General features: G+C 46.2%; 2 protein-coding genes across 5 annotated transcripts; both read left to right on the top strand.

Annotated features, from left to right (window-relative positions):
• The first annotated feature begins 1,397 nt into the window (after nt 1-1,397).
• On the top strand, nt 1,398-22,831 carry LOC118503916 (ALK tyrosine kinase receptor). Of its 4 annotated transcripts, none has more exons than XM_036037715.1 (14): nt 1,398-2,586; nt 7,824-10,321; nt 12,030-12,641; nt 12,708-12,789; nt 12,856-13,175; nt 13,256-13,610; nt 13,678-13,843; nt 13,912-14,206; nt 14,277-14,877; nt 14,936-15,052; nt 15,128-15,335; nt 15,419-15,634; nt 15,704-15,773; nt 15,853-22,831. In XM_036037715.1, the coding sequence occupies exons 2-14, from the start codon at nt 9,206-9,208 to the stop codon at nt 17,533-17,535; spliced, it is 5,841 nt and encodes a 1,946-aa protein (XP_035893608.1). In that variant the 5' UTR covers nt 1,398-2,586; nt 7,824-9,205; the 3' UTR covers nt 17,536-22,831. The 4 variants fall into 4 exon arrangements, with proteins under 4 accessions (XP_035893608.1, XP_035893607.1, XP_035893609.1 ...); XM_036037714.1 differs by having other exon boundaries at nt 1,398-2,593; XM_036037716.1 differs by lacking the exon at nt 1,398-2,586 and adding an exon at nt 6,223-6,752 and having other exon boundaries at nt 14,954-15,052.
• Nucleotides 22,832-23,593: 762 nt separating this feature from the next.
• On the top strand, nt 23,594-26,277 carry LOC118506243 (calpain-A-like). The gene is made up of 2 exons (XM_036043115.1): nt 23,594-24,694; nt 24,766-26,277. Exons 1-2 carry the CDS (start codon nt 24,614-24,616, stop codon nt 26,275-26,277), a joined length of 1,593 nt encoding a protein of 530 aa, XP_035899008.1. The 5' UTR covers nt 23,594-24,613.
• The last annotated feature ends 357 nt before the right edge of the window (nt 26,278-26,634 follow it).

The following is a 26,634-nucleotide window of genomic DNA, read 5'->3' as shown; positions in this document are numbered from 1 at the left end:
AAGTGGCTTTTCTGCTGCGCTGCGACGCAATTGCTCTGGCTGCGCTGTAAAGCAAAGATTGCCAGCGCGTGTCCTCCCGCTTGTGGCGCGTTTGCAGGCGTAAATCAGTTGATTAGAAAATTGTTCTCCACACCCGTTGGCCGAACTGGCCAGACAGTGGAGCAGTGGATTATGGAAGCGGCTGGCTTGGTGAAATTTGTCGGCTGAGCTTGATGGGAAAATTGGCCACGCTCTCTCGCTCTCTCTCTCTCTCTCTCTGTCATGTCTGCTGCGCCACTTCTGGCGCCTTTGCAAAACTTAATCTTCCCCTGTGCACTGGTGCAAAAGGGACTGTGTGGGAACGAACCACTTGCAGCGCATTAATTCCATTCAATTACATCGATTGCATGCTATCTCGCATCTATCGGTTGGAGTGGCGTTTTGATTTTACTAACCAGCTGAAGCGTACAGAATTAAAATCCGATTCTGCCTCTAGCTTCCTTCTGCCGATAAAACATACGTGCGCGGACAGATTTCTGTTGCAGGAAACAGATTCCGCACATCTGGTCCGTTCGCTGGCTTGGCTGACAACACAGTTTCGGTTGCTTGATGTGTCTGTCGGCTTAAGCTAATTGATTTAAGACTAATTCAACCAAAACCGCAACCGCTTCCGATGTTGAGAGGCGCGCTAATTGAGGCCAATGCTAGACACCAGTGCAGTACAGTGAGGGTCATAAATTTAAGCAAATTTGAAGATGCGTAGATTGCTGTCAATTCGTGGTGTTTGGGTCGAAGCTCATGCTAAAAATTCAAAACTCAAGGTCAGTAGCTCATAATACACAACTTCTGTATGGTCCCACCAGATCTTTAGGGTGTTTTTTTGCTGGCTTTGTGATACGGGCTGTATGATATCTGATCCATTACAATATTCAACCAATTTTTCTAGATTTTTGGTCCCTAATGATCCAATTGTTGGGGTGGTCCGGTGGCCGAGGCGACAGTGACGCCGGTCTTTACACGGCAGGACCGTGGTTCAAATCCCATCCAGAGACCGCCTCCCCGTACGCAGAGCTGACTACTTTGCTACGGGTAAAATCACAGAGAGCCAGAAATGGCAGGCACAGACCGTTTTTGAGCTCCATCGGAAAAAGTCCTGACCTATCCTTTCTAGACATAAAGGAACTTTTATAGTAACTCAAGGAACATTGCCACTAAAAAGTCCTCTAAGACACTTAGTAGTTTGGGGTAGCGCATCTCCCAAGGAGCCTCTTCGTAGAATGGGATTTATTGTTCAAGAGGCTCATCAGATATGATCCTTACGCTATCAAACCCTTGAAAATTAAGTCTTGATGCGCCACTGAGGTTTTGGAGTGAACAAGTCAGAGCTTAAACCAACTGACGGCGGGAATTTCATTATATCGTTCAGGAATATACCAGGATGTGTTTTTCTGAGATAGAGATGAATATTTTGGTCGCTCTATGCGATGATTATGGGAAGAGTTGATAGTCTATCATTAAATGTGTCTTATTTAGCTTTTAGCTTATGGATGAAAGAATTCACAGTTCACTTTATACATGATTGGACACCAGGGTTTAAATTTGACCAAGGCCCAGTTTGGAAGTCTCCAATAGCTATCTACTGATAAGTTCTATCTGTTGAGAGTTACATACTTAATTTTCTCTTGCAAACGAACGATCTTCGCCAAGAAGTAAAGATTGTTACCGATCTTAGGATGATTCAAAGTTGCTAGGATAAATTCAAAATAGTTGCAGAATTCAGGATGCTTTCGATATAACTTCGTAAAAATTTATACAGACCGATATAGCCTGAAACAGTCAGATGCAGTTCTTTATCTATCACAGAGGAATCTATAAATAGAAAGACTTCACAAGATCTCTCTTTCGTTGTGAAATTCAAACATGTTTAAGGACGCCCTCTGATCACGCTCGTAGCTCTCTCAATTTGTTCGTGCCTGCCCTTAAAACAATCCCGCTCACTGTAATCCATAAAGTGCCACACATGGATTTTCTCCGACGAGCAAACACAAAACCAAAAAAAAAAAATTCTCCCGCCACCGAGATCCGTCGGGAGGTTTTAACGCGAAAGTCGCGTGCAGTAAAATTAGAATCGGAAGTGCACACGGGGAAAAAAGGGACGCATTTGAAAAAAAAAAAACATACACGGTAAGATTCTTTACTCGCGTAGCCTGCCCAAGCATAAGTAAGTCTGTCCCCTCCCGGCACACATAAACATTACTAGCACACACACGCGCGCGCGCGCTCACAGAAGCTAATAAAGCCAGCCGGGGAAACGGAATGGCGACAAAGACGATCACGGTGATCTTGCGACGCTTCTCACTTTCAGTCGATCCCCAAACACAGGAACACGGTACGGTACGGTATTAGTGTTAGTGATGTGCGCTGTTGGGCAGTCCGATTTGACGATCCGAACGCCAACTGGCAACCATCGGGACAAGGATCTCGTCGTCTGTGTCGTGCGGTTTGTTTTGATCCCGATTTGAGTCAGTTGTGTTCGGTGTGTCGTAAGGGTAACTGCTGCTCCGTTTCGTGGCTCGTGTAACAATATCTAAATTGCGTTCTACAGTAGTGAGTGGTAATCTATTTTTCTACCCTGAAAAGGGCGGTTTAGTTTAAGGAAGTGTATAGTAAACCAGCTCTGTAAAGGGTTTAAAATAAATCTGTTCCACGACGACGACGACGACGACGACGGATTTCCATGATGGGAAACATCTTGACAGAAAAGGGCGAACGGTGTCTGCTGGTGTGGCGAAAGAAACGATTTTGCCAACAGGAAGTGGATCATTTATCGTAGCAAAACAACAAAAAGAAACCTATAAGAAACACGTGAAAGATGTGTGCAACGCGAACGGGCTTAGCAGTGTAATAATAAAACGAAAAGAGGAGATCATCAGACGACGATCGGATCGAGGCGCTGGCCAGACAGTGCCGGCGGAGGAGGAGGAGGAGGAAGAGGAGCAGAAAAATTTGGTGGGATACATAAAAATAACAAAAAATGCGCACCGACGACCGACGACCGACGACGCTTCACCGTTGAAATGTCTTAAAAAGATGCCAAATGTACGTCACGTGCGCACAGCGTCGATTTTCCGTTGCGGATCGCCTTGATCTCTCGCGGCCGTGGTTGGTGTGTAGATTTTTTTAATGCTCCTTTTTTTTCGCTCGATATTCCATCTGTTGGTGTGTGTGTGTTGGAGAATCTGTGTGTCCGGGTTTTTTTTTTCCATCCCTGAAAGTATTCTGTAAAACTCTTGGCAATTAGTCAAACGATTTTCTCGTTTTACCTTCCCAAAAACAGTTCTGTGAATGAACACTGTCGTCATCCATTCATTTGCGCGTCCCTATTGACGTCGTCTTACCATAAGACGCCTGTGTCTGTGCCTGTGTCCATCCATTCCACCCCCCCCCCCCCCCCGTCGCATATGCAGATTGACAAATAAATCTGTAACAATCAGACGGACCACTGCGGTCCGGTTGGTTAATTTAATTCACTTCAGCTTCAGCATTAATTGACGAACGAACGTGCACACGACACGACCAATGGGTTCCATCCAGTGGGGCTGATCCATCGCTCTGTCCCTGATCCACGGTTGCTAACCACTTTCGTTCGGTGCTATTAATTCCGTTTGAATAACCATAAAGGGTTGGTTTCGGGACACTTTTTTTGTTGTTCGTATGAATGAAGCAATCGTATCAAAAGGTTTTCGGTAGATGGCCTTAGCCGAGCAATCTTGTATGGCTTGTTCCGGCCAGTTTCCATCTCATGTTTTAAATTGTAAGATGCTGTGGTAACTAAAGGCACCAACACAACTTCTACTTGAGAAGCCCTCCTGATCCCCACGACCGGCAGATAAAGACTCCATCATGTCTTCAGGCGCAGATAGATTGCTTTGTCCCTCTTAGAAACATGAGTAGAGATTATCAGAGCTATCTGCTACAGCGATTGCGATTTAATGTTTCGCTTACACGTTGGGACCTTTTTATTGGTATATAGACCAATTTTATATTAATAATTTGTTGGTGTTTCTCCTGAGGGTTTAGTGGCTCATAGTACATCACACCATCCTGGTCCCACCACAGAAACAGAATATCGACTGTCAAGGCAAAATAGACAGTAAATGATTGGGATAGTGCGCGAGCTAAAGGCCAAAGGTCTTTGAGACAATTATAGGCGGAAAATATAACTACGATAGACATATGCTCGACTCCAGCGATTTCTAGATAAAACAGTCACATGAGATTTCCCAAGTCGCTAGACACAACTAGAAAGTCGCTATTTGGTGTGCTTTTTGGCATTTCGGTGTGCAAGACTCGTCTGGTCTTTGAAGTTAACCCTGCTAGGCGCTTTCTGGTGAGGATAGGTTTAATTCCAAGCTCCATTCCCACTTAGTCGCAAACTGCTGGTGCTTTGTAAGCTAACAGATGAACATTCCTTCAACGAGATTCAGCTCGCTTTATGCGATGCAGACAGGGGACAATTGACATCTCAAACGCATGACGCCAACCAAAGCCAAGGCTACGACTTCACTATCGTACCTCCCGATACGCAGGACTGGCTATCCAGTTTCTGGTAAAATTTAGTAATCGCTCTCGAGGTTGTAATGCCAAAGAAGAAAAATGTTCATATTTTTCCCTGGCCAATTAATCTTAAGTAGAGACTTGGAGATCGTTTCGATCGCAGATCAACACCGTTGACAACCGCAACCTACGTTCTCGGAACGATCGAGTCCAAGCGGAGATTTTTATATTATATTTCCTGCAAAACGAATACATGGTCACTCCACAGTCGCAACACCGTCTCGTGTGTGTTTTTCTTTTCATATTCCGTCAGTGAAAATACGTATTTTTAGCTAGTCATATGCAAAACCACATACACACACGCTCCCAGTGAGGGAGTTTTCAAAGCGAAAATCTGTTGTGCTTGTTTGGTTTGTCACACACGCACGCCATTTTGCGCCAGTATTGTAATGCATCGGCCAGCGCACCAAAGAACAGCCGGAAAAAAGCCATCGGAAAAACAGAAAACTTCCCCCGAAACGTTGGTTTGTTATGGCTAGCGCGTTGTTAAATTAGTTTGTTTTCACTAATTTGCCACTAATGATTTGTTTGCCTACTCACTGTTGAACCATTGGAAAAAGGCGAATGAAGGTATGACTGATGCACACACACACAGTAAGCGAATTAAGTGGGTTTCCTTGGCATTTTCCAATTTGTAGCTCCATCTAATGAGATCGCAATTACTGTGCGTGCTGCATTGGGTTTGTTGTGGCTACTTTCGAACAGGACATTGCACGGTTTGTAAACAAGGAAAGCGCAACTCGGAAACTTTAGAACAAAAACAAGAATTGCTCCTAACTAAAACTCCTAATTGGCCTAATAGGTTGTCCGTATCGCACAATCCACCATGCGCCTCCATCGAGTTGGACGATCAAATCCAGCATTTTCGATTTGATGGATTTAGTCTGCAGCGGGATCAGCGTAATGATTTAACAAACAAAACCAAAACAAAAGAATTAAAATTAAATACAAAATAGCAGAAAATTAAACGAATACAAACTAAAAAATATTAAGAATAGTAAAAGAGAAAATAAACCAATAAAGAAGAGAGAAAAACACAAATAAACTGCCGAAAAAGCTAAAGTGTAGAAGGACGAACAAATAAAACATCAAAAAGTCCAATGTGATGCACTCACAGAAATGCATTTTAAAAAGTTCATTAACACCGCTTCCCACCCCACCTCAATCACCGGGCGATAAGCAGCATTGAGCACAGGTTGACTTTTGGTATTATGCGCTCACCGGGAAATACGGAGCGGGCGATGAAAAAACAACCCGGATGAGAGTTGTATTAGGCCACTCGCCGAGTGACAGACCACCGAGCCGTTGCCTGTTTATTTGCTTTACCTACGTCCATTTTGTTTTTTTTTTTTCGATTGCTCCCTCTTCCACTCCCTCCCTTTACCAGTTCAATGTACGCAATTTGATACGCTTTTGTGTGTTTTCGTTCCGAGAACTACGGAGACTTTTCCGTCAAATTCCAAGGCACTCCAACACGGTTAGGCACTCACAGAGTACGGAGCTTTCCATTTGGATGCTGCTGGATGCTGTGTGAGAGCCACGTTAAAAGCTCCTACCGAGCTTTTACTCGGCAAGGCTCTCGCTCGCGCTCTTTTGCTCCTCTCATAAGCCGTCTCTCAGAGAGAGAGAGAGAGAGAAAACTCTCCGTACCCGCACCCATTCGCGTACAGGAATTTAGACAATTCAGAAAAAAAGCAGTGATTTCAAGATGGAGTTCGCTCTCCTCGCTCGCTCTCACTCTCTGTGTTTTGTGTGCGAAAGGATCCATCTAGCAGGAATCGTCGACAGGAGCAAAAGCTCCTCATCAGGCACAACAGTGTCACTCATCTCATCTCCGGCGATTTTACTCGCATACACACACAGTGAAGAAATCTCCAGCCGCGGGAGAATATGTAGCTTACGCCGAGGCCCCTAGAAGCAACACTCCATCGCCGACGAAAGCTCGCGTAAGACGTACAGTACGGTGCGCCCAGTCGGTGTGTGTAGGCCCTCCACTTCTTGTGTAGTGAAGTTTGTTCCCTCGACAAAAAAAAAACTCCACCGGAACCAAAGGGAAACCCTTTGGAAAAAGTCACCACCAAAACCATCCACAACTTATCGGTCAGTTACCAGCTGCCATCTCGTGTGGGGGACTCGGACAAATGGATTAAAATCCGGTAGGTGCCACAGTTCCCGATCGAACCACTCAGTGTCTTGTGTGTGTGTGACGCAGCAGGAAACAAGATTATTTTTTGCGTCGCTTCATCGTTGGAATTACCGTCGGGCTGCGCTTTAAAATCGTGTGAAAATGTGATGGAAAACCCCGATTCGTGAATTTCAGGAAAATGGAGGAATCTTGCGTTTGGAGCAATCCCGAAGCAGCCATTACGTGTGGTTGAGTGTATGTGCGCGCGTATGTGTGTGTGTGTGTCTACGTGCAAGTACCGTGCGGCGTACGCCCTGTTTTCGAAGGTTGAAATTTTGCGGATTGTGGACCAGTGACACTGTGCGCTCTCCAATACCTTGGCCTCCTCCAATATCCCATCTTCCCCATCCAGTGTCGGAAAAAAGATTTCGAAAGGACCACACGGAACGTCGGAAGGATTAAATCGGTCCACCGTTTTTTTTCCTTCTCTCCCTTGTCCTTCCTACGAAACGCACACACACACACACACAGTCACACACGCACAGGGCGTGAACGTGTGTGCGTACGTGCAAACTGATTTTTCCAAATGAATGGAGCAGCGAAGTGAAAAATCGCCCCCGGTTTCATCTCTCGGTCGCTCTCTCTCTCTCTGTCTCTCGTCGTGTGGTGAAACGAAACGGCTTCCCTCTGTACGTGTGTGGTGGTAAAGTGTGCAGCAGCATCTCATCTTCCTTCTGCCTAACCCCCGCGTAAACCCCGTCTCACCCACATTGCTTCCAGTTTTGGCTTGATTTGGCTATGGGCAAAAAACAGAACGGCAACCTACTTGGATGTAAAGCTATATTATGCCCCGAAGCGTGGTGTGCAACGGATCTGTGGTAGTGTGTGTAGTGTTGTTGCATATGTTTGTGTGCCTTGAACAACAATTTGCAGCATCCCCTGAGTAGGCTGGGATAATGAAAAAAAAAAAAACGGAACCAAATACTCCCCAAAAAAACGAGTGCTTTCCAGCAGGTTTTCCATGCGTTTTCTTAAAGCGTTTCGTGCGTGCGTAAGCGTGATGTAAAAATTTCAATTATTTTTTTTTACTTTCATCCTGCAGGAAAATAATAATCGTGTAAAGTGCGTGTGTGTGTATTTTTTGATGAATATGTGTGCGTGCGTGTGAGTGTTTTTTTCTCGGAAAGGTGGAAAAGCGCCTTTGCCTCCGTGTGCACAGGATGTGAATTGTTGGCCGCGGTAAGAAAAATAATCGGAAAACTCCCTAAAGGATTTAGTGTTACAAGAAGAAGAAAACAGTCACAAACACTCACACTCACACTCAGACAGGGATGGTTTTGCTTGCGGCCGGTTTGCTTGGTTTGCTGCCGTGGGCAGCGAGAAACCCTGCATCCCTTGCACCCTCAGTGCCGTGTGCCCACCCAAAGAAACGATAACGCAAAGAAGAGGGCCCAAGGAGGTGAGTTTTATGCAATCGCACAGGATGTGCTGTGCGGGTTCCTGCAAGCTGTCCAACGCGTAAAAATGGCCGTCGGGATAATGGTTGGCGGACGGCCCGGCACACTGAACGAGGGTGGATCATTGGGGTGATGCTGTACACCGCACCATGTGGCCAAGTGTGTGAAAAAAAACATCAACTGTGAACCTGTGAGTGAGTGAAGCCTACTGAGTCGCAAGGATCTCCTGTACAGTACTTTAACTTCAAACTCTTCAGCCCTGTCGTCAGGCTTAAAAGGGAGGTCTGTTATTCTCTTCGATTTTTTTTTGGGAAACCTAATCAGAGCACGCAATAATGTACGTGAAACGATTTTCCGTGCGAGAAACGGCGGCAAATGGGCGCTGGAATGAGAAGCGGATGTCGTAACACTGGTCCATCACCAACCACCAGTCGGGATACCGATGGGACCGGACCCAACCAGAGCCAGAGCTAAAGACGCTTGAAACGGTTGCATTTTTAGCTAGAAAAAAAGTGACATGTGACAAAACATTAAACAGAAGCCCCGGAAAAAGGTTAAAGGTAAAAGTGAGCAGAAAGAAACCGCGACGGCGACGACGTAAATTCAATCTTGGAGTGTACGGTGAAAGATTTGCAGTCGGCCGGCCGCAGCCCTTTTCTTGCGGTGTGTTTGCACGTACGCAGCCGAAAGCAAGGTCGCACGGAGCTGCCTGAGCGGATGGATGTGTGTGCGTGCGTGAGAAAGCAGCGATGCTCAAGCGAACGAGATGAGCGAGAGCGAGAGTGAGAGAATAGCAGCTTCGCCCTCTTGCTCCTGTCGTCCTGTGTGCGTGTTTATTACGCCGAGTTACGGGGGGAAAAAATTTGTTGGGAAGCTGCATACGTCGGGATGGGTGAAAATAATAAATGCCAAACTCGGCTAATTGGCTAGAAAAAGATACATCCAAGTGTCCGCGTGTGTGTGTGTGTGTGGATGAGTGTACAACAAAAAACGTTTCAACTTTAACACCACCGTTCTGTGAGACGGGATGGATATCGGAAGAACAACAAACAACCTGCCGCACAGTGAGTTTAGCGGGCGGTGTAGACTTTTCACGGATGCGCATCCACGCAAGATGGCGCCGACCGTGAGTGAAAGCCGTGGAAAGGTGTGTTCGCGCGTTCGTACGCGCGTACGGTCGCCGGTGTTGGGGACGCTGCTGACGGTCGTGCTAGTGGCGTTCTTTGCCCCGTGCCCAGTCCGGGGCCAGCGTCCGCTCGGGAACTCGACCTTCGGTGCGGCACACAACTCGTCCGGTGTTATTAACGTGCATCCGGTGCTGACGACCAGTACCACCTCGACCGAACCGCCCGCCCACTCCATCTATCCTGGGGCGGCGTTCGACGAATCGTTCGAGGACGATAGTTCCGATCTGGACGAGCACGATCATGATGAGCACGACCAGCACCAGCACCACCACCACCACAACAACCATCAGGAGCAGGGTGGTGGACATAGTAGTGGCGCTGGAGGTATCGGTACCTTTCCCCAGCCGAACGAAGTGAATGCTGGGGCGAGTCGGAATGGTGGGCACGATGGTGCACCGATCGGTTCCCGGCAACCGGGTAGTCGGCTGATCAACCCATATTTTCCAACGCCCGCCTCCACGCAGAGTGGTTCGAAGACGACGGAACCACAGAACGGGCGTCGGCCGTTTAATCCGGCCCGTCCGGGACGGGGGCGCAAAACGTCACCAATCAACGAACTGCGCAAGCTGAGCAAGATCTCGACCACCAACATGAACGGGCTCGATTCGGGCGGTGAGCCTATTTCGTACGGATCGACAACACATAGACGTGGCCAGACGGTACACCATGGCAGTGGGGCGAATGCGTACGGGCAGGAGAATGCGGGTGAGCGAACGGCTGGAAGTGATGGTGGTGGTACGGCGGAAGGAACGGACACGAGAGGAAGCACCGTGCCGCAACAGCAGGAAGGTGGCCGTGGCCGGGGTGCGGCAGACCATGGGAACCGTGGCCGGTCTGATGCGGGTCGTGGTCATGGAGTACTGATGCAATCGCCAGGTTACTACACGGTCGGATCATCCTACAACCGGCAAGGCGATGATCCGCTGCGGACGTTACGGGCACGTTACAATGAAGAGGTAAGTGTGACAGCTTCACGCAAATTAACGCTTAATGTGCAGAACACTGGTCGGCACTTTACACTAAAATCGTCGAGCGATGACAACTGAGCGGGAAATGAGCATAATTAATTGAGGTTTGCTGCGGCTGAGCTCTCGATTGTTCTTTGATTAGTTATTCCAATTGTCCGAGAAGCTGAGAAGCTTCAAACTTCAATAAGCCAGCCTTGATTTAATTAGTAGCTCACACCGTAGCTCGGGATGGTACGGGGTGGAATCAATCTTTCCAATCGGAAGGGATATCCGGACGCCTTCTTGCCCAGTACGTTGGTCGAGCGAGAAGGGGCTGAGCGATGGTTCTGGAAGTAGATGGACAATTGGTGGTAATTGAAGATACTTCAGGTTGCAGCTTCTTGCTGGGTAATTAGCCTTCATGGGCGATGATGAGTTTGAGACCATTTCTTGGAAAACAGTAGCTTAATGACGGTTAGGAATTGCTCCTCGAAGAGTACTCGAGGATTGTAGCACAAAAGGTGTGAAAGGAAGCCTCCATCAAGAATGAACTGTGGTTATTATGGTGTTTAACCATCAAGCAAAGAAGTGAGTTGTATCCTCAAATTATATGATTTTCTACGAGGAGTTACTATGAGAGATTGCATATGATGTTGATTGACGTCAAGGGCAAAACCACATCTGCCGGACCTATTTATATCTGGGTCTAATCCTGACCACCATCAAAATTGCGGTTTAAGTCTCGGGTAGTGGAACAGCAACCTAATGTCGACTATGTCCAACTTTGCCAGTTAAAGCTCTGCCGTTGAACAGGGCGACAGAAGCTTGAGTTAGTATTTAGATAGAGGAAACATTTTGGCTATATTGATTGGAATTATGGCGAGTCCTTTGTGAGCTCTCCTTCTTTGATCAAACTTATGGCTTCAAGAACTGATATCACTCTTGTTGGAAGAGTGTTTTAACCCAACGAAATAATTATCAACTCACGATTTACGCAAGATGCATCCTACCCTCATCGTTTCTCCTCATATACATCATTTACCAAGAAACTGTTGCATCCCAATATAGCAAACGGTCAGTGATTGGCCCTAGTCCTGCGGACAGTGTGATTGAGTTGCTGGAATAATTAACGCTTCACACTTCACCACCAGCTCGCGGTGACATGTGGCCCACGGCCCGATCCCGACCGCTTTGTTGGCCGCTGACCAAGACTCACCGGACGTCAGTCACGAAAGTGCAACACTGCAGATTGTTGTTCCACGTGTGTCTGTGTGGCAAGGAGGGCCACCACCAATCGACATCGAGCGCGTCCTTTATTTTCGTAATCGCTATCGAAAATAGATTTCTCACGATTTCTGTTACGGTCGATCGGTCACGAACGCCTTCCATGCTGGATCCGAACGTCCAATCCAGTTCCAGCGGTGGTTGAGGGACACGTTGGACACGTTGGTAGCAGCGCATTACCCTCCCCGACGTGGGCGTTCTTTCGGGAAGGGAGTGGCTGTGGTTGGAGACGTGCACGACAAACCAAGGCAGAAAAGTTTTTCGGTGGAGAAAAGGAAATGTGTTTGCTAAATATAGCGCGTAGCCACAGCAAACCGCCAAGCCGACGACGGCACTAGACTTACATGCGACCTGATGAGCTTCGTGTGAACAACTTATTGCGTGCAAAAGCGGTAATGCAGCGTCCTATATCTGTTTGTTTTATTCTCGGCAGCGGTACCACAACTCTGTCACCGACCAGGGCTCCGAGATGGACGAGATACTGGGCATGAAGTGTAACTTCGAGTCGGAGTGTGCGTGGACGTGGGACGAAAACGATCAGCACGGATTCCAGGTGGTTTCGGGGGTGAATCTAACGGAATCGAACCGGACGGGGCTGATGCCGGGCCCGGGTGCCGATCCGGCCCACAACGCCAACGGACATTTTCTGCACCTGCGACTCACGCAAGACAGCCAACCGCAAATACTCACCTCGCCGGTGTTTGGTGCGACGAAGGAGAACTGCTATCTGGAGGTGTTTACGCACCAGAGCGCAATGCATCACGGCAGCATACGCATCGTGATTGAGACGATAGGGAATCAGGAGTCGAGCTGGGTGCCGGCCGAAATCATGGGCAACGATCTGCGCCGCTGGCAGATCAACACGTTCCGCATCGATCGCATCTCGAAGGACTTTAAGGTGCTGTTCGAGGTGGTACCGAACAAGCTGGGCGGGCAGGCCCGTGGGCACGTGAGCGTGGATAACTTGCGGATGGTAAATTGCTTCCCGGACTCGATCAGCACCAACAACTGTAGCTACTCGCAGGTGCAATGCACGGCCAGTAAGGTATGTTGGTGTGAGTGGAGGAAGTTTGCAAACGAATTTTAATCACTCCAAAATTTGTATCCCAAGGTTCCCGTGTGCATCAAAACACCAAAGATCTGTGACATCACAGTGGACTGCGATGATAGTGAGGACGAGACGTTAAACTGCGGTAAGATATCTTTGCTGGCAGTCAGAGATCGATAGCTAACCACTAATGATACCGTCTAATCCACAGACAAAATTCCCTTCGGAGGACGCTGTGACTTCGAGTCGGGTTGGTGTGGATGGCAGAACTATGGCAACGTTATCCTGTCGTGGGCGAGACACTCTGGTCCAACGCCGACCGAGAAAACGGGCCCGGATATGGATCACACGCACGAGAACTCGAACGTTACCGGGTACTACATGTTTGTCAACATGAACCAGCATGCGAACGATAGTGAGAAGAAATCGTTGGTTGGATTGGCCAGTAACGCGATCATGAACAGTGTCGTCTTTAATCCACCACCGTTGGTGCATACGAATGCTAGCTCACCGTATAGGAACTCCTGTGTGGTGAGTAGTCAGAACTTTCAGTCCTCCAACGAATCCAGCAACAGAGTTAATTGCCATCTGCCTCGTTTCTATTCCAACAGGTTCGCTTCTACGTCCACCAGTACGGGATGAACCCGGGCAGCATAAATCTGTCCAGTGTGGAGATCCGTGAGAAGGAAAACTTCACCACCACACTCTGGTGGAGCTCGAAGAATCTTGGTGAAGATTGGGTACGGGTGGACATTATCCTGCCGAACATTACCACCAAGTACTATCTCCAGTTCGAGGCCCGTATGGGAATGCGCATCTTTTCCGATGTGGCGATCGACGATTTCTCGCTCAGTCCGGAGTGTTTCGGTTTGAATATACCGGCGGAACATCTGCACGGGTACAACTATTGGGATCCACGGATAGGGGGCGCAAAGCAGCCGCACAAAGATTTCGTTGGAAAGTCCTGTAAGTTTGCCGAAGTGGGAAGTTGAAAAGGAGATGTTTAAAATGGAGATCTATTTGCTGTTTCCAGTCCTGGAACTCAATACCTGCGGGGCGAAGGGTCAGCAAGGTCCAACACCGGCCGACTGTCTGTCGTCCTACAACAATACGGAAGCGTTCAGTGCGGTGCACGTTATCGATAGCCATCCATTCAAGGGAATCCAGGCGTGGAAAGTACCCAACGAGGGTTACTACACGTAAGTGATGAAGACCCTGTCTTGTCTACTGCATTACAGTACTAATTGAGGCTCCTTTAAATTGGCAGGATTATTGCAAAGGGTGCTGGAGGTGGGCTTGGATCCGGTGGAGTTGGTTCATCCCGCGGTGCGATGGTTCTGAGTGTCCTGGAGCTGCACAAGGACGAGGAAATATACATCCTGGTAGGACAGAGTGGAGAGCACGCGTGCATCAAATCGATGGGCTTTCGCGACGAGTCCTGTGAGATGAGGAACAAGCAGCTCAACATGGACACGTGGATGCACTCGAAGACGCAGCAGGTGAAGAACACGATCATCGAGGAGGGCGCTGGTGGAGGTGGCGGTGGGACATATGTGTTTCTGGTAAGTATTTCACATCTGAGGTAGTTTCTGCATCTCCGTAACGTTTTATATGTCCTCCTCTTCCTTCTAGTTGAACTCAGCAAACACAGCTGTCCCACTGCTAGTGGCCGGTGGAGGTGGTGGACTCGGTGTCGGACGATATCTGGACGATGATATCCAGCACGGGAAAAAGTATCTCTCGTTCAAGAAGGACGTCTCCGGCACGGCACACGGGGAATCCACTCGACAAGCAGGCCCAGGAGGCGGTTGGCGTGCTCAGGCCGATATGGGACTCGATCCACACTACGGAGCATCGTTGCTGGAAGGTGGCCGAGGTGGACTACCCTGCTATACGCCGCGAGGAACGCATGGCCAGGGTGGGTTCGGAGGTGGCGGTGGAGGATGTGATACTGGAGGAGGCGGTGGTGGATACTCCGGTGGAGATACGATGATCAACTCCACCAACGGTGAAGGCGGATCGTCCTTTATGGCATCCAAACGCAACGTACCGGAATTGTCGATGGAGTTTACCGGAGCCAACGGTGGCCACGGAGCGGTACTGATCATTCCCGCCATACAGGGCTGTGGGTGTGATTACCGATGTGTTGCGTTGGACGAGTACCGGGCAACGGTGGGATGCATCTGCCCCGATGGATGGACGCTCAAGCCGGATAACTACACGGCGTGTGAATGTGAGTGTTTGGTTGTTTTGTGGCCGCTTCGTCTGTCCGATGCTGAGATCTAATTTAGCTTCCACCTTCATTCCAGTGCCGACGGAAACGGTGGAGATGAAGTACCTTATAATGTTCTTTGTCGTCGTCGTGCTCGTACTCTGTGCCGCACTGGCCAGTCTTATACTGATACTTTGTAAGTATTGCCTTCACCAGAAGATACGACACCGGAAGTTCTGACCTTGTACAATAATTCTCTTCCCGCCCACAGATAATCGTTACCAAAGAAAGCGTCAGGCGGCTCTGCGGCATAAGATGCTGCTGGAGCAGGACCTGCAGCTAAGCCGGCTGCGCAGTACGGCCGACGATTCGGCACTGACCAACTTCAATCCGAACTATGGTTGTGATGGCATCCTGAACGGGAATGTGGATGTGAAGAGTCTGCCACAGGTAGCTCGTGAAAGTTTGCGCTTGGTGAAGTAAGTGTCCTACCGAGTACTTGAACGTAAAAGGCTCAAAACTAACGGAATGTGTCTCTTGTGCATTCTCTTCCCATGCTTAGAGCTCTTGGGCAAGGGGCTTTCGGTGAGGTGTACCAAGGTCTCTACCGTCATCGCGATGGTGACGCAGTGGAGATGCCCGTAGCGGTGAAAACGTTGCCCGAAATGTCGACCGGCCAGGCAGAGTCCGATTTCCTGATGGAGGCGGCCATTATGGCAAAGTTCAACCATCCGAACATTGTGCATCTGATAGGTGTCTGCTTCGATCGCCATCCAAGGTAAGGAGGATTTGTTAACCATGACATCCCGAAAGGACCGTACAGCATTTGTTTAAATCTCCTCCACAGATTCATTGTGCTCGAACTTTTGGCTGGAGGTGATCTGAAAAACTTCCTTCGGGAAGGTCGTAATAAGCCGGTATGTACTTCTAGGCCGCTATCCTCCATGTTGTCACCTATTCAAACGATCTTGTTTTATCCGCATTCCCCCACAACAGGAACGTCCGTCACCGCTCACGATGAAAGATCTAATCTTCTGTGCGCTGGACGTCGCCAAGGGCTGCCGGTACATGGAGAGCAAGCGTTTCATCCACCGTGACATAGCCGCCCGGAACTGTCTGCTCAGCAGCAAAGGTCCTGGTCGGGTGGTGAAGATAGCTGACTTTGGTATGGCACGTGACATTTACCGCTCGGACTACTACCGCAAGGGCGGTAAAGCGATGCTCCCGATCAAGTGGATGCCTCCGGAAGCGTTCCTGGACGGTATCTTCACCTCCAAGACAGACGTCTGGTCGTTTGGCGTGTTGCTGTGGGAAGTGTTCAGCCTTGGTCTGATGCCGTACACCGGTTTGCCCAACCGGGATGTGATGCAGCTGGTAACGGGCGGCGGAAGACTTGATGCTCCGCAAGGTTGCCCGATGGCCGTGTACCGTATCATGGCCGACTGTTGGAATCCAACGCCGGAGGAACGTCCGTCGTTCTCGAACCTGCTCGAACGGCTAACGACGTGTACGCAGGATCCGGAAGTGATGAATGCCCCATTGCCGAGCTTTTTCCGACCACCGTCAAATGAGCGCGATACGACGATAATGCGTCCACCCGGAAACGATGACTTCTGTCTGCAGGTGCCCAACTCCTCCGACTATCTGATACCACTCCCCGGTCCCCGGTCCGTTGCGGAACGTTTGCTGAGCGAAGCGACCGGCGTCACTATTCCGGACACGCTGATGACCTGTACGCCACCGAAGAACGCCTCTCCGCGCATCGTTAACGGACATACGGTGGTGGTGTCGAACGCACTGGTCGGACATGGTGCTCCACAGCAGCAACCACTGACAACCGTCACCGATGGCGCCTGCTGGGAAACGTCCTTCATACGCAAACACCCGGGACAGGCTTGTCCGGCCGGTGTTCCCCTTCCACCTCCGCCCGTACTTGATCCGGCCGAAGCAGTCCTTCCACCGAACGGTCCTACGATGATACCACCGGTACCGGATGTAGCTGATAAGCTGATTTCCCTCGACACTCCGCAACAAACCCCGACCGCCATACAACCGCCCATCTCGTTCAGCAATCCAATCAGTGAGCTTGGCGACGGGCCATCGCCTGGCCAAACGAATGGTGGATCGATGACGAACGGGAACGGTCACAGCCACGGGCCGGCGATGGTTGAGTCTCCGATAGAAACGGCGAAGCTGCTCAGTAGTATACCGCCACCGATAACGCTCGACCCGGCGGCACTCAGCATGCAGCAGAACCATGTGGTCGGTACGTCCTATGCGAACATCCGCATGATGAGCAACGCGAACGGGAATGGATCGAACCACAGCCATGGCAACCACAACAACAACAACAACAACCATGGCGATCATGGAGTCATTGTGGATAAGCTCAGCGGTACCGGTGGGATGGTGATGACAACCATACCGGGATACAGCAACGGACCGACGGGTAATGGTGGCATCAACGGTGGTACTGGTGGTGGCAATGGTGGCAATCACAACGCCAACGGTCACCACGGACATGGGCACGGTGGTAGCAATGGTGGTGGTAATGGTGGAGGCGATAAAGGATCGGTCGGTGGCGGTCAGGATCCTTCCCGACAGGCGGCACCATTTACGATCCAAACGTTCAGTGAGCGTTACATCAGCCCGGAAAACCATTCCGAGATTAGCTGTTAAAGGCTGTTCCGGCGCGATGTAGGAACTCGCTTGTTTTGCTGAGGGAAACACATAATTTCTACAACAGTAACAAAACACACACACACACATACACACACCTATATAAAGTATCATTGGTGGACATTCATTGGCCACTAATTTGAAGAAGTATTTCGTAACGAAAATCAATATAAATATATATATATATACATATGTACTACTATATTAAAGAAATGGGTAACAAAAAACACACACACACACAACTCACAAACACATACAAATTATGCATTATTTGTACATATACATATGTGCGTAATACAATAGAAACGCACAGTTGATAGAAAGGAGGACGGAGGAGAGAAAAATAAGAAAACAAGATTAGAATATATTTATAAAAAACAAAAGTCACAGATAGAAGGGCAGACATCGAAGGTGTCAGCAAGAAATATTCAATGTTACACAACACTTGGTTTTCTTTGTCCATATTAGTCCACCGAGTGGAACAAAAAATGGTTAAACCAAAACAAACCAAACCCAAATACCGTAAGGAAGAGCCAATGGGAGCTAGTAAATGTCTAAAGGTGGCAGCACACGTATGTGCGTGTGTGTGTGTGCGAATGGGTGGTTGTGTAGGATTAAATAAAGCAACAAGCTTACACGCATAACACAACATCCACGTCGAAACCCTGAAGCATCATAATGTAAACGTATTGACGGTAGGAAGTGTCAAAATGAAAGCTCGATTAAGTACCAAGCTACTAAGCTGCACGTTTCGTTGCGCTACTACAGTGTTGCTCGGGACGTATGACACTTGTTGGCATGTTTTAAACAGTAAGCGATTTTATTTGCTATAACAATCTCAGTAATCTACGACTAATGGTTGTTATGGTTCGAACCGAGTACATTGTTTTAAACATGGCAACACGCGGTTTTATGACCTGGCGATCGTAGTAACGCACACTTAAACACTTGATTGAGAGAAAAAAACGGGTTTTTTGACAGATCGAGCGTCTACCGAGGGTCAAAAATTTGTAGAGATTTTGTTAAACAAATAAAAAAGGGAAGGAAAATTGGCTATGGGAGAAGTGTTGGTAGATACATCTCGCCACATTAGCTAGGGACGAGCTTATCCCGTGTTTTAACAACGACTAATTCACACCAAGAAGAAGGACACTTGTGGAAGGAGAAAAACTGAAAAACCCCACTGGGTGTACTCCAATTCCTTTACTGTTTTTTTTTTGTACCAAATCCGGTAAACTATTTGTTGGCATTTTTCGTAAGCATTTTAAAGTTGAGTTTCGCTACTTGCCACCTTCCCTAACGCGTGGTTTTTCTTTAGCAAAACAGATCTCCTTCCTTTGCTTTATTAAGCTAGTAGAAATTAAATATGCTAAGTAGCTGATTAAACAAACAATCGAAAATTTAAACCGACTTGCTCAAAACGGTTTTGTTTCTCGTGTAATGCAAAAGAAAACCAAAACAAAAAGGCCTAACGTGGCTCGAAATTGTTACGTTTGCCGACAGTCGAGGGTTGTGATCAGTTAGCAGCAGAGAACCAAATTAAGCGATTTTGTGTTTGTGCGTAAGAAATTAATCCATGTTAAGATTGTTACGTCTGGATCTGTGTTTTCGTGAACGGTTTCGGGCGTTGTCGCGGTGTAGCAGGTAGGACAGTTGTGTCGACATTTGTTTTGTGTGAGCAGGGTATTGTTAATTCTATTTGAAATGATTAAAATTATCCCTAGCGTTTTTTGGATAATAAACCCATCACGAGAAACTGGTTAGTGAGAATGTAGAAGCAAAATAAGAAAAAAATGGGGCGAAAACAATAGGATGAGATGAGGCTTTGAGTTGAGGTGAATGTAGGAGAAAAAAATAATTCTCCAGGACGCCATGGTTGTTTTTTTTTGTTCATCGAAATATTCGAATGTGTCCCTGTTTTGAGGACAAAATGGCGCCCATGCAGACTTCATACTACCACCATCGTATTGGTGCACTAAGCTGAAGTGTCAAACAACTGTCAGATTTAATTTCTTTTTTTGTTTGGCTAGAAAAGTAAGTAAAAAAAACCCCAAACACAACATTACAATATACGCTAGCCAGTACAGATGACTAGCAAAACGGAAATGAATTCTCTGATGCCAAAATTAGCAAAACATTGCATGTGCTCACAGGCCGAGCTCAACAACAAAACCGAGCTCAACAGTAAACAAACAGCAAAGCAAAAACAAAAATGAACATAACAAGTAGAAATGTCCAAGTTAGGACAAGGGACGAAGAGAAAGAAGAAAATAGAAGAAAACCTAAACTAAATGGTAACCTTTGTACACACGAAGAAACGTTGCAGATTAATTTTGATAGAATTGTACAGGATAATCAGTTTGTAAAGTCGTGTCATCCCGCCATTACCGGATACCGGATAGTGTATGCCGACTTAGTAGGACGTTGCGTCCCGAGAAAAGGGAGGGCAGGGGAGACAGTTAAATAAATAAAAGTAAAGCATAAACAAAACAAAACACACACACATACACACACACAGCTATTAAAATAGAATATGAAAAGAAGGAGAGAGAGAGAGAGCGATGCATTATGTGTGAATGAGACATGTTTTTTAATGTATACAACAGATAAGTCTACTACTACCGATGATTGAGGTGTTCGATAATGCTTCGATCAAGGAAGGATAAACCCTTTGCCCTTTCGGGATTGTGCGTGTGCATGTGCATGTGTGTGTGTATAAGTGCGTGTTAAGTGTTATTAAGTGGCTCAAGATAGGCAAGAAGAGATATTGAGGAACCAGAGAGAGAGAGAGAGAGCGGATAGGACAGGAATGAAATATTAAATGAATATTAACATTAATGGCACTACCTGCAGGATCAATGAAGTAAGGCAGAACTTCCCCGCAGAAAAATATGGATGTAAATTGTGAGTGTTACTAAATACTTTGTACTGTGTCCCGGTCCCCCTGCCAGTGTTCCCATCCTCCCCATTCCCCTGTTCCAAGTTGAACCTCTCAGAAAGGGAGGACGCGCCTGTCTTCTTGTGAAAATGCTTCAGAATTGGAAAGCCGCTTTTTTCGTACTCCGTAAAGCAGGACTAGTGGTGGCATTAGGCCAATAAAGCAAGTGACACTTACACACACACATATATATAATCGAACACTATATACACCGTGCTCTTTGAACACGCGATTGGTTAATTTTAATTTCGCCAAAAGAAATATTTACTTTTCAATTCTGTTCTTCGTAGTAGCAAACGAGGTAAATTAGGCAAAAAAATAAAAGGTACACCCATACAGCATGGCACATTGTGTATGTGTGGCCTTTCTTCCCAGCCTGTGGTCCTTCTGAAGGAAACAGCGACCAGCGAGATGATGATGGCGAAGCGAGTGTGACATTTTGATCATTTTAGTAGTCCAAACAGCGAACTGATTGCAGCCGTGATTTGTTAAGGATAAAACACACACACACACAACCAAATGAAAAAAAATGGCAAAAGAAAAAAATGCTATTGCAAAGTGTTTGGAAACTTTGAAGAAAGTATAAATATATATATTATACACAAACACAAATACACACACACACAGAAGAAACAAAAGAAAGAGAGAGAAAAAACCGTGAAAGTAAACTTTTATTTATTTTTATATATTAGAAGAAGATATAAAAAAAACCAATACGGGCCAGAAAACGATGGGAGAACATGTAATGTATCTCTCTCAAGTAATTTAGATGAAACAAAATTAATGAAAAATGGAAGTTGTGAGCTGAAAGAGGAAAAACATGGAACAAAACTTGTCCCAGACAAAACAAAACACAAAACTTGAAAAAGGGAAAGAAAATCGAAGAAAAAACAAAAGCAAACAACATATAGCCAAACAAAACCCAGACAACACTAACAAGGTATCCTAACGATAGAGCCATCGGGCGCCATTGAGAATTGAGTAGATAAAACATACACAGAGACAGAGGATGAATGAGAGCGAAAACGAAACCAGAGTTAAGATGTAAGTGAACCGTAATGATACTAACCTGTTCGTGTAAGCTAACCAAACAAACAAACCGATAAATGGAAGTGTGTAAAAGAACAGATAGGAATACAATAGGAGAAAGTTTAAAACAAAACAAGAAAAAAGGAAAACAAACAACAGCAAAACAAAACTATATATATATACACATAAATAAAACAAGTGTAAGTGATGTAGGAAGAATGGAAGGAAGGGTGACAGAAAACATGACAAGAACACGGATCCAAGTGGAAGGTGAAACATGCTTTAATGACCTATGTGTACATATAATGATTTAGTGGAACATTGTAAAAGAAACACAAAAACACACACACACACCCAAAAACAATACACACACACACACACACACGAAAACAATACATAAGACAGAAAAAGAAAAGGACGCTTAGCAAGACATAAGGTAAGGAAGACGTAAAGCAGTTGCCGTGTCGTGCTAGGCTTTCGTTTTCTAGGACGTGACCGTGCCCCGTTGTAGTGAATACAAAAGCAAAAATATACCGTCTAAATAAAACGTATGTAAACTAAAACAAAACACAAGCAAAAACAACAAGTGAAAAAAAACCACACACACACACATACAAACCCTAATACATGTTACAGTTGCAGTGGGAAAACAAACAGAACAACAGCAACAAAAAAGCACGATAAGGAAAAATAGGAAAAAAAACAAAAGAAGAAAACAGAACACATAAACGGGGGTAACAGAAATATTAATGTTATTTATTTATTGATATTTATGTAAAAAAAAAGAAAAGTAAAAAAATGAAGAAAAAAAAACAACAACCAAAAGGAAACGCAACGCAAACATAACTAAAAGACAACAACACACAAACACACCTACCATTACTGATAGGAAAACTGACTGAGTGTCGCGGTTGAAGAAGAGCACAGTGTGGAGGGGGGGGGGGGATGATAAAGGGATGGATTAAAGAGACAAAAACAAACAACACATGATGGAAAAAAAGAAGAAAAAAAAGATACACAAAAGCACACACTGTTAATACTAAACAAAAGCGCAGGAATTGTGAAGGAAGGATAAGGAATGAAAATTACCACACTACAGACACTCGCATACTAACACTAACCGATACCAACACCAGCTAACAGGTCGTATATACATTATGCCGAAACCACACCCCCGCCCCCAAACATCCCCCATCATCCACACATCGAGAAAAGGACACGCTCACCACAACAAAAGAGAGAAATGTGGCGAGAAAGAATGTTGTATAAGGAATCTTATCATAAACTGACTAATAAACAAATAATGACAAAACAAACGATGAATGTAAAGCTGCTGGTGGCGTTGATGTTTTGTACTTGTTCTGGGTTTCATATGCGAAATGGGGCATTGGATTAGTTATTCATTTTCCCTTTTTCTTAATTATACATTAATTTAGTTTTTGTTTATACGTTATTCGCATTTCCTTTTTTTATTCAACATTATTTTTTCTTTGCCGTGATATTTCAGTTGATATTGTATCCATACCTTTTGTAGGCTCCTTAGATGAAACTTCATTAGATGAACTTCTGGTAGCTTTACAATGAAAGGAAATTGATTACCCCGTTATCTGAAGCAGTTTCCATGTCAACTAGCTTTCTTTACCATTTCATCTAAGGAGCCTACAAAGAGAATGGATGAAAACCCCTGTATGTTCTTACTAACTTATTTTTCGTTTCGTTGTATTATTTTTTTAAAGAATTTTCCGGTTTTTGCTGTTCCGGTAATAGTTTTCTATTCTTTTTGTTTTACCGAATAACTCAATGTGAGAGATCTGGGCCTGCCATTGCTGGTTGGATGTGACTTGGTTACACCCGTAGCTGAATAGGAAGTCCTGCGTACGAGAAGGCGCGGTCTGGATGGGATTTGAACACCGGCCCTGCCGTGTGAAGATTGACGCTGTTTTCGCCCGTACAATATTATACATTACAATATTTTGGTCCTTTAAATAGAACATAACAAAACTTTAAAGAATATTCCAATCGGATAGTGGAATATTACAAACCGGTGTTGAAACTTTGCAATCCTATAATGGAATCTTGCTAGCATTAAAGAAAAAAATGCAATTTTACTGCAATGTAAAAAAAAATTAATCGCAATTAAATTTTTTACAGGTTAATAGGATTGGGTCAAACAATCGGCAGACAATTCTCCATAGTCGCTTTGTAAATCTCTCTTCAATGTTTGCAAGATTCCATTATATGAATGCAAAGTAACACGTCGGGCTTGCATTATTCCACTATCCCTTTTTTCCCGTGATCCAATAATTCCATAATATGTATTTCCTGTCTCTTTTTTGTAGTTTTACTTCACTGCTAATTTGAAGTAAAGTTTTACATCTTCGTTGGTATATATTTTTGTATATTTTTGCATTAGTTCTTTGGTCACGTTTTTATTATATTGATTTATAGTCCACTATCTGGAATGTTAAACTGTTTATTGATCTATAGATTGATTTTCTCATGTAAGCAATTTTTAATGATTTACCACATTGTTTTTTCTTCCAAACTAATTTAAAGCTTACTTTGTACTAAATTGTTATTCTTTCCAGGCTATGGGTGTAATGACGGGAAATAAAATCTTAATTTATGTGGAAATAATTTTAAATAGATAGCTTCTGCCCTACATGTCAGTTAGTTATGATTCATGGTAAATTCTTAGCGATTGCGTGACGATAAATCTCTTCAAATTTTTTCTTCTTTCTTGAATTGGCCCATTGTGCGTATATAGTTGTGTGTGGAGCATTCTACTGTCCTAGTTGCATCTGCTCTTAGAACAAAAAAAATAACTTCATGCCAGCATCTTCCGCACCGGCGACATACCGTGTCTGTGACAGTTCATGTTGCACTGCGTACGAAACGAGTTTCTGTCCGAAGGTATTCCCCGGCTCCCTTTCTAACGCAAGCGGAGGAATACGTGTGAGATGTGTAGCAAACTAGCAAACCTTCCAGCGACTGGCTGTATAATGATGGCACGCGATGAGGCTCGGATAAAAAGTCGCCGGTACTTGTTAGATCGAGCATAGTCGTTGGAAAGCGTTGTGGCGTGAGGCGTCAATTTTGAAGCTTGGAGTAATGGATTTTATCAGTTGGCAGTTTGGATTGGAATGTGAAGATCGGGAAGATCAGTCAAGCAGTTCCAACGAGATTGAAGAAGTAAGTGAATGGGTTTAAGAATGAGTTGAGCATCTTGTCCACCATAACCCTTGTTCCTTCCATTCCATTAGGAGCAACCCAAGGAACAAGAGAGCTTCCAAAGCATCCGTGCCCGCTGTCTGGCCGAAGGGACCCTCTACGAAGATCCGGACTTTCCGGCAAACGATTTCTCCATCTACCATTCGAAGCCACTGTCTAACGATGAGCCTCCCATCCGATGGAAACGTCCGGGGGAAATTGTATCCGAGCCCAAGTTCGTCACGGACGGTTATTCGCGGTTCGATGTGCGTCAGGGCCAGCTGGGTAACTGTTGGTTCATAGCGTCCTGTGCCACGCTCACCTCCCATCCCAAACTTTTCGAGCGCGTTGTACCGGAGGACAATGGCCAGTTCGATGAAGGAAACTATGCCGGAGCGTTTCACTTTCACTTCTGGCAGTACGGCCAATGGGTGGAAGTGATAGTGGACGATCGGCTGCCGGTAAGCAGCGGAGGTAATGTGCTGCTCTACATGAGTTCCTCCGTGCGGGAAGAATTCTGGGCCGCCCTGCTCGAGAAAGCGTACGCCAAGCTGCACGGATCGTACAATGCATTAACCGGTGGCTCGGGAGTCGAGGGAATGGTCGATCTTACCGGTGGTATTGCCGAGTTCTACAGACTCGACGGTACCGAACCGGACGATCTGTTCGATCGGGTCGAACGTAATCTTGCCCGCAAATCGTTGCTTACTACCGGCATTAACGGTGACCGGGAAGGACGGCTACAATCCGTCAATTTAGTTTCGACCCACGAATACTCGGTGACGAAGGTAACGCGGCTGAACGCGAGCCAACACATGCTGTCGAGTGGGCTTGCCGAAGATGTACGGCTAATTTGTGTCCGGAATCCGTGGGGTCAGACGGAGTGGAGCGGTCCATGGGGCGATCACTCCATCGAGTGGATACTGGTGACGGATGAAAAGATGGCGGCGCTAAATATCGAGCGTGAGGATGGTGAGTTTTGGATGAAGTTTGAGGACTTTGTGCAGTACTTCGACGATCTGAGCGTGTGCTACCAGTGTCCGGGTGATATGAGCGAGGAGCTGAAACGATGCTACCCCTGGGAAATGATGATCCAGCAGGGTGAATGGAAGCGAGGCATCACGGCGGGAGGATCGGGCCGGAAAAGTTTCTGGCGCAATCCACAGTGCTTTCTTCAACTTGGTGAAGATTGTCGCCTTCCAACTAGCCGGACTAAAGGGCCAGAAGTGAGTCTTACGCTGGGGCTCATGCAAATGCATCACCGTGAAAGAGGAATTGAAAATTTATCATTAAGACTGTGCGTTTATGCGATACCCGATCATGTTCTTATCGGGCATCGAACGTTACCGGGCGCGTTCTTCGATAATGTCACACCGGTAGAAGCGGACGACGAATTCCAGACGGGACGCGAGTTTGTGGCCCGATACAAATTGCCACCGGGTCGATACGTGATTGTGCCGTTCACCTGGAAGCCCAACCAGGAGAGCGAGTTCCTGTTGCGAATATTTGCCGAAGGGCACCTCGATAAGATTTGTTACTGTGGTGGTGGTGACGCGAGAAAGTGAGTTGATTTATCGAGCATATGAACACGTTTCCGGAGTCAATCCTCCGTAAGTGAGGTTAACTGTAACAGATCTCCCACGCGGTTGTCGAACTACAAAATAAAGGTATTTATATCTAACATCTGTAAAGCATCTGTTTAGCGTTTGGCAAAGTAAAAACGGGAAAAAAACTACTCACCACGAAATGGAATGCCTCGTACTTGTAGTGTTTGTAAAATAGTTTTGCAGGCAGCCATATTTCATCCCGCGACGTATCGGAGATGTCCCACGCTGAAGGTTGTAAACCGGTTCACGGTCACCGGCCAAATTTGTTTTTTTTTTTTTTTTTGGGGGGGGCCACGATCATGATGAGCAATCTGG

The sequence above is a fragment of the Anopheles stephensi genome, chromosome 2 (genome assembly GCF_013141755.1).
Source record: "Anopheles stephensi strain Indian chromosome 2, UCI_ANSTEP_V1.0, whole genome shotgun sequence".
Classification (NCBI taxonomy): domain Eukaryota; kingdom Metazoa; phylum Arthropoda; class Insecta; order Diptera; family Culicidae; genus Anopheles; species Anopheles stephensi.
This window is presented reverse-complemented; position numbering and strand designations above follow the sequence as displayed.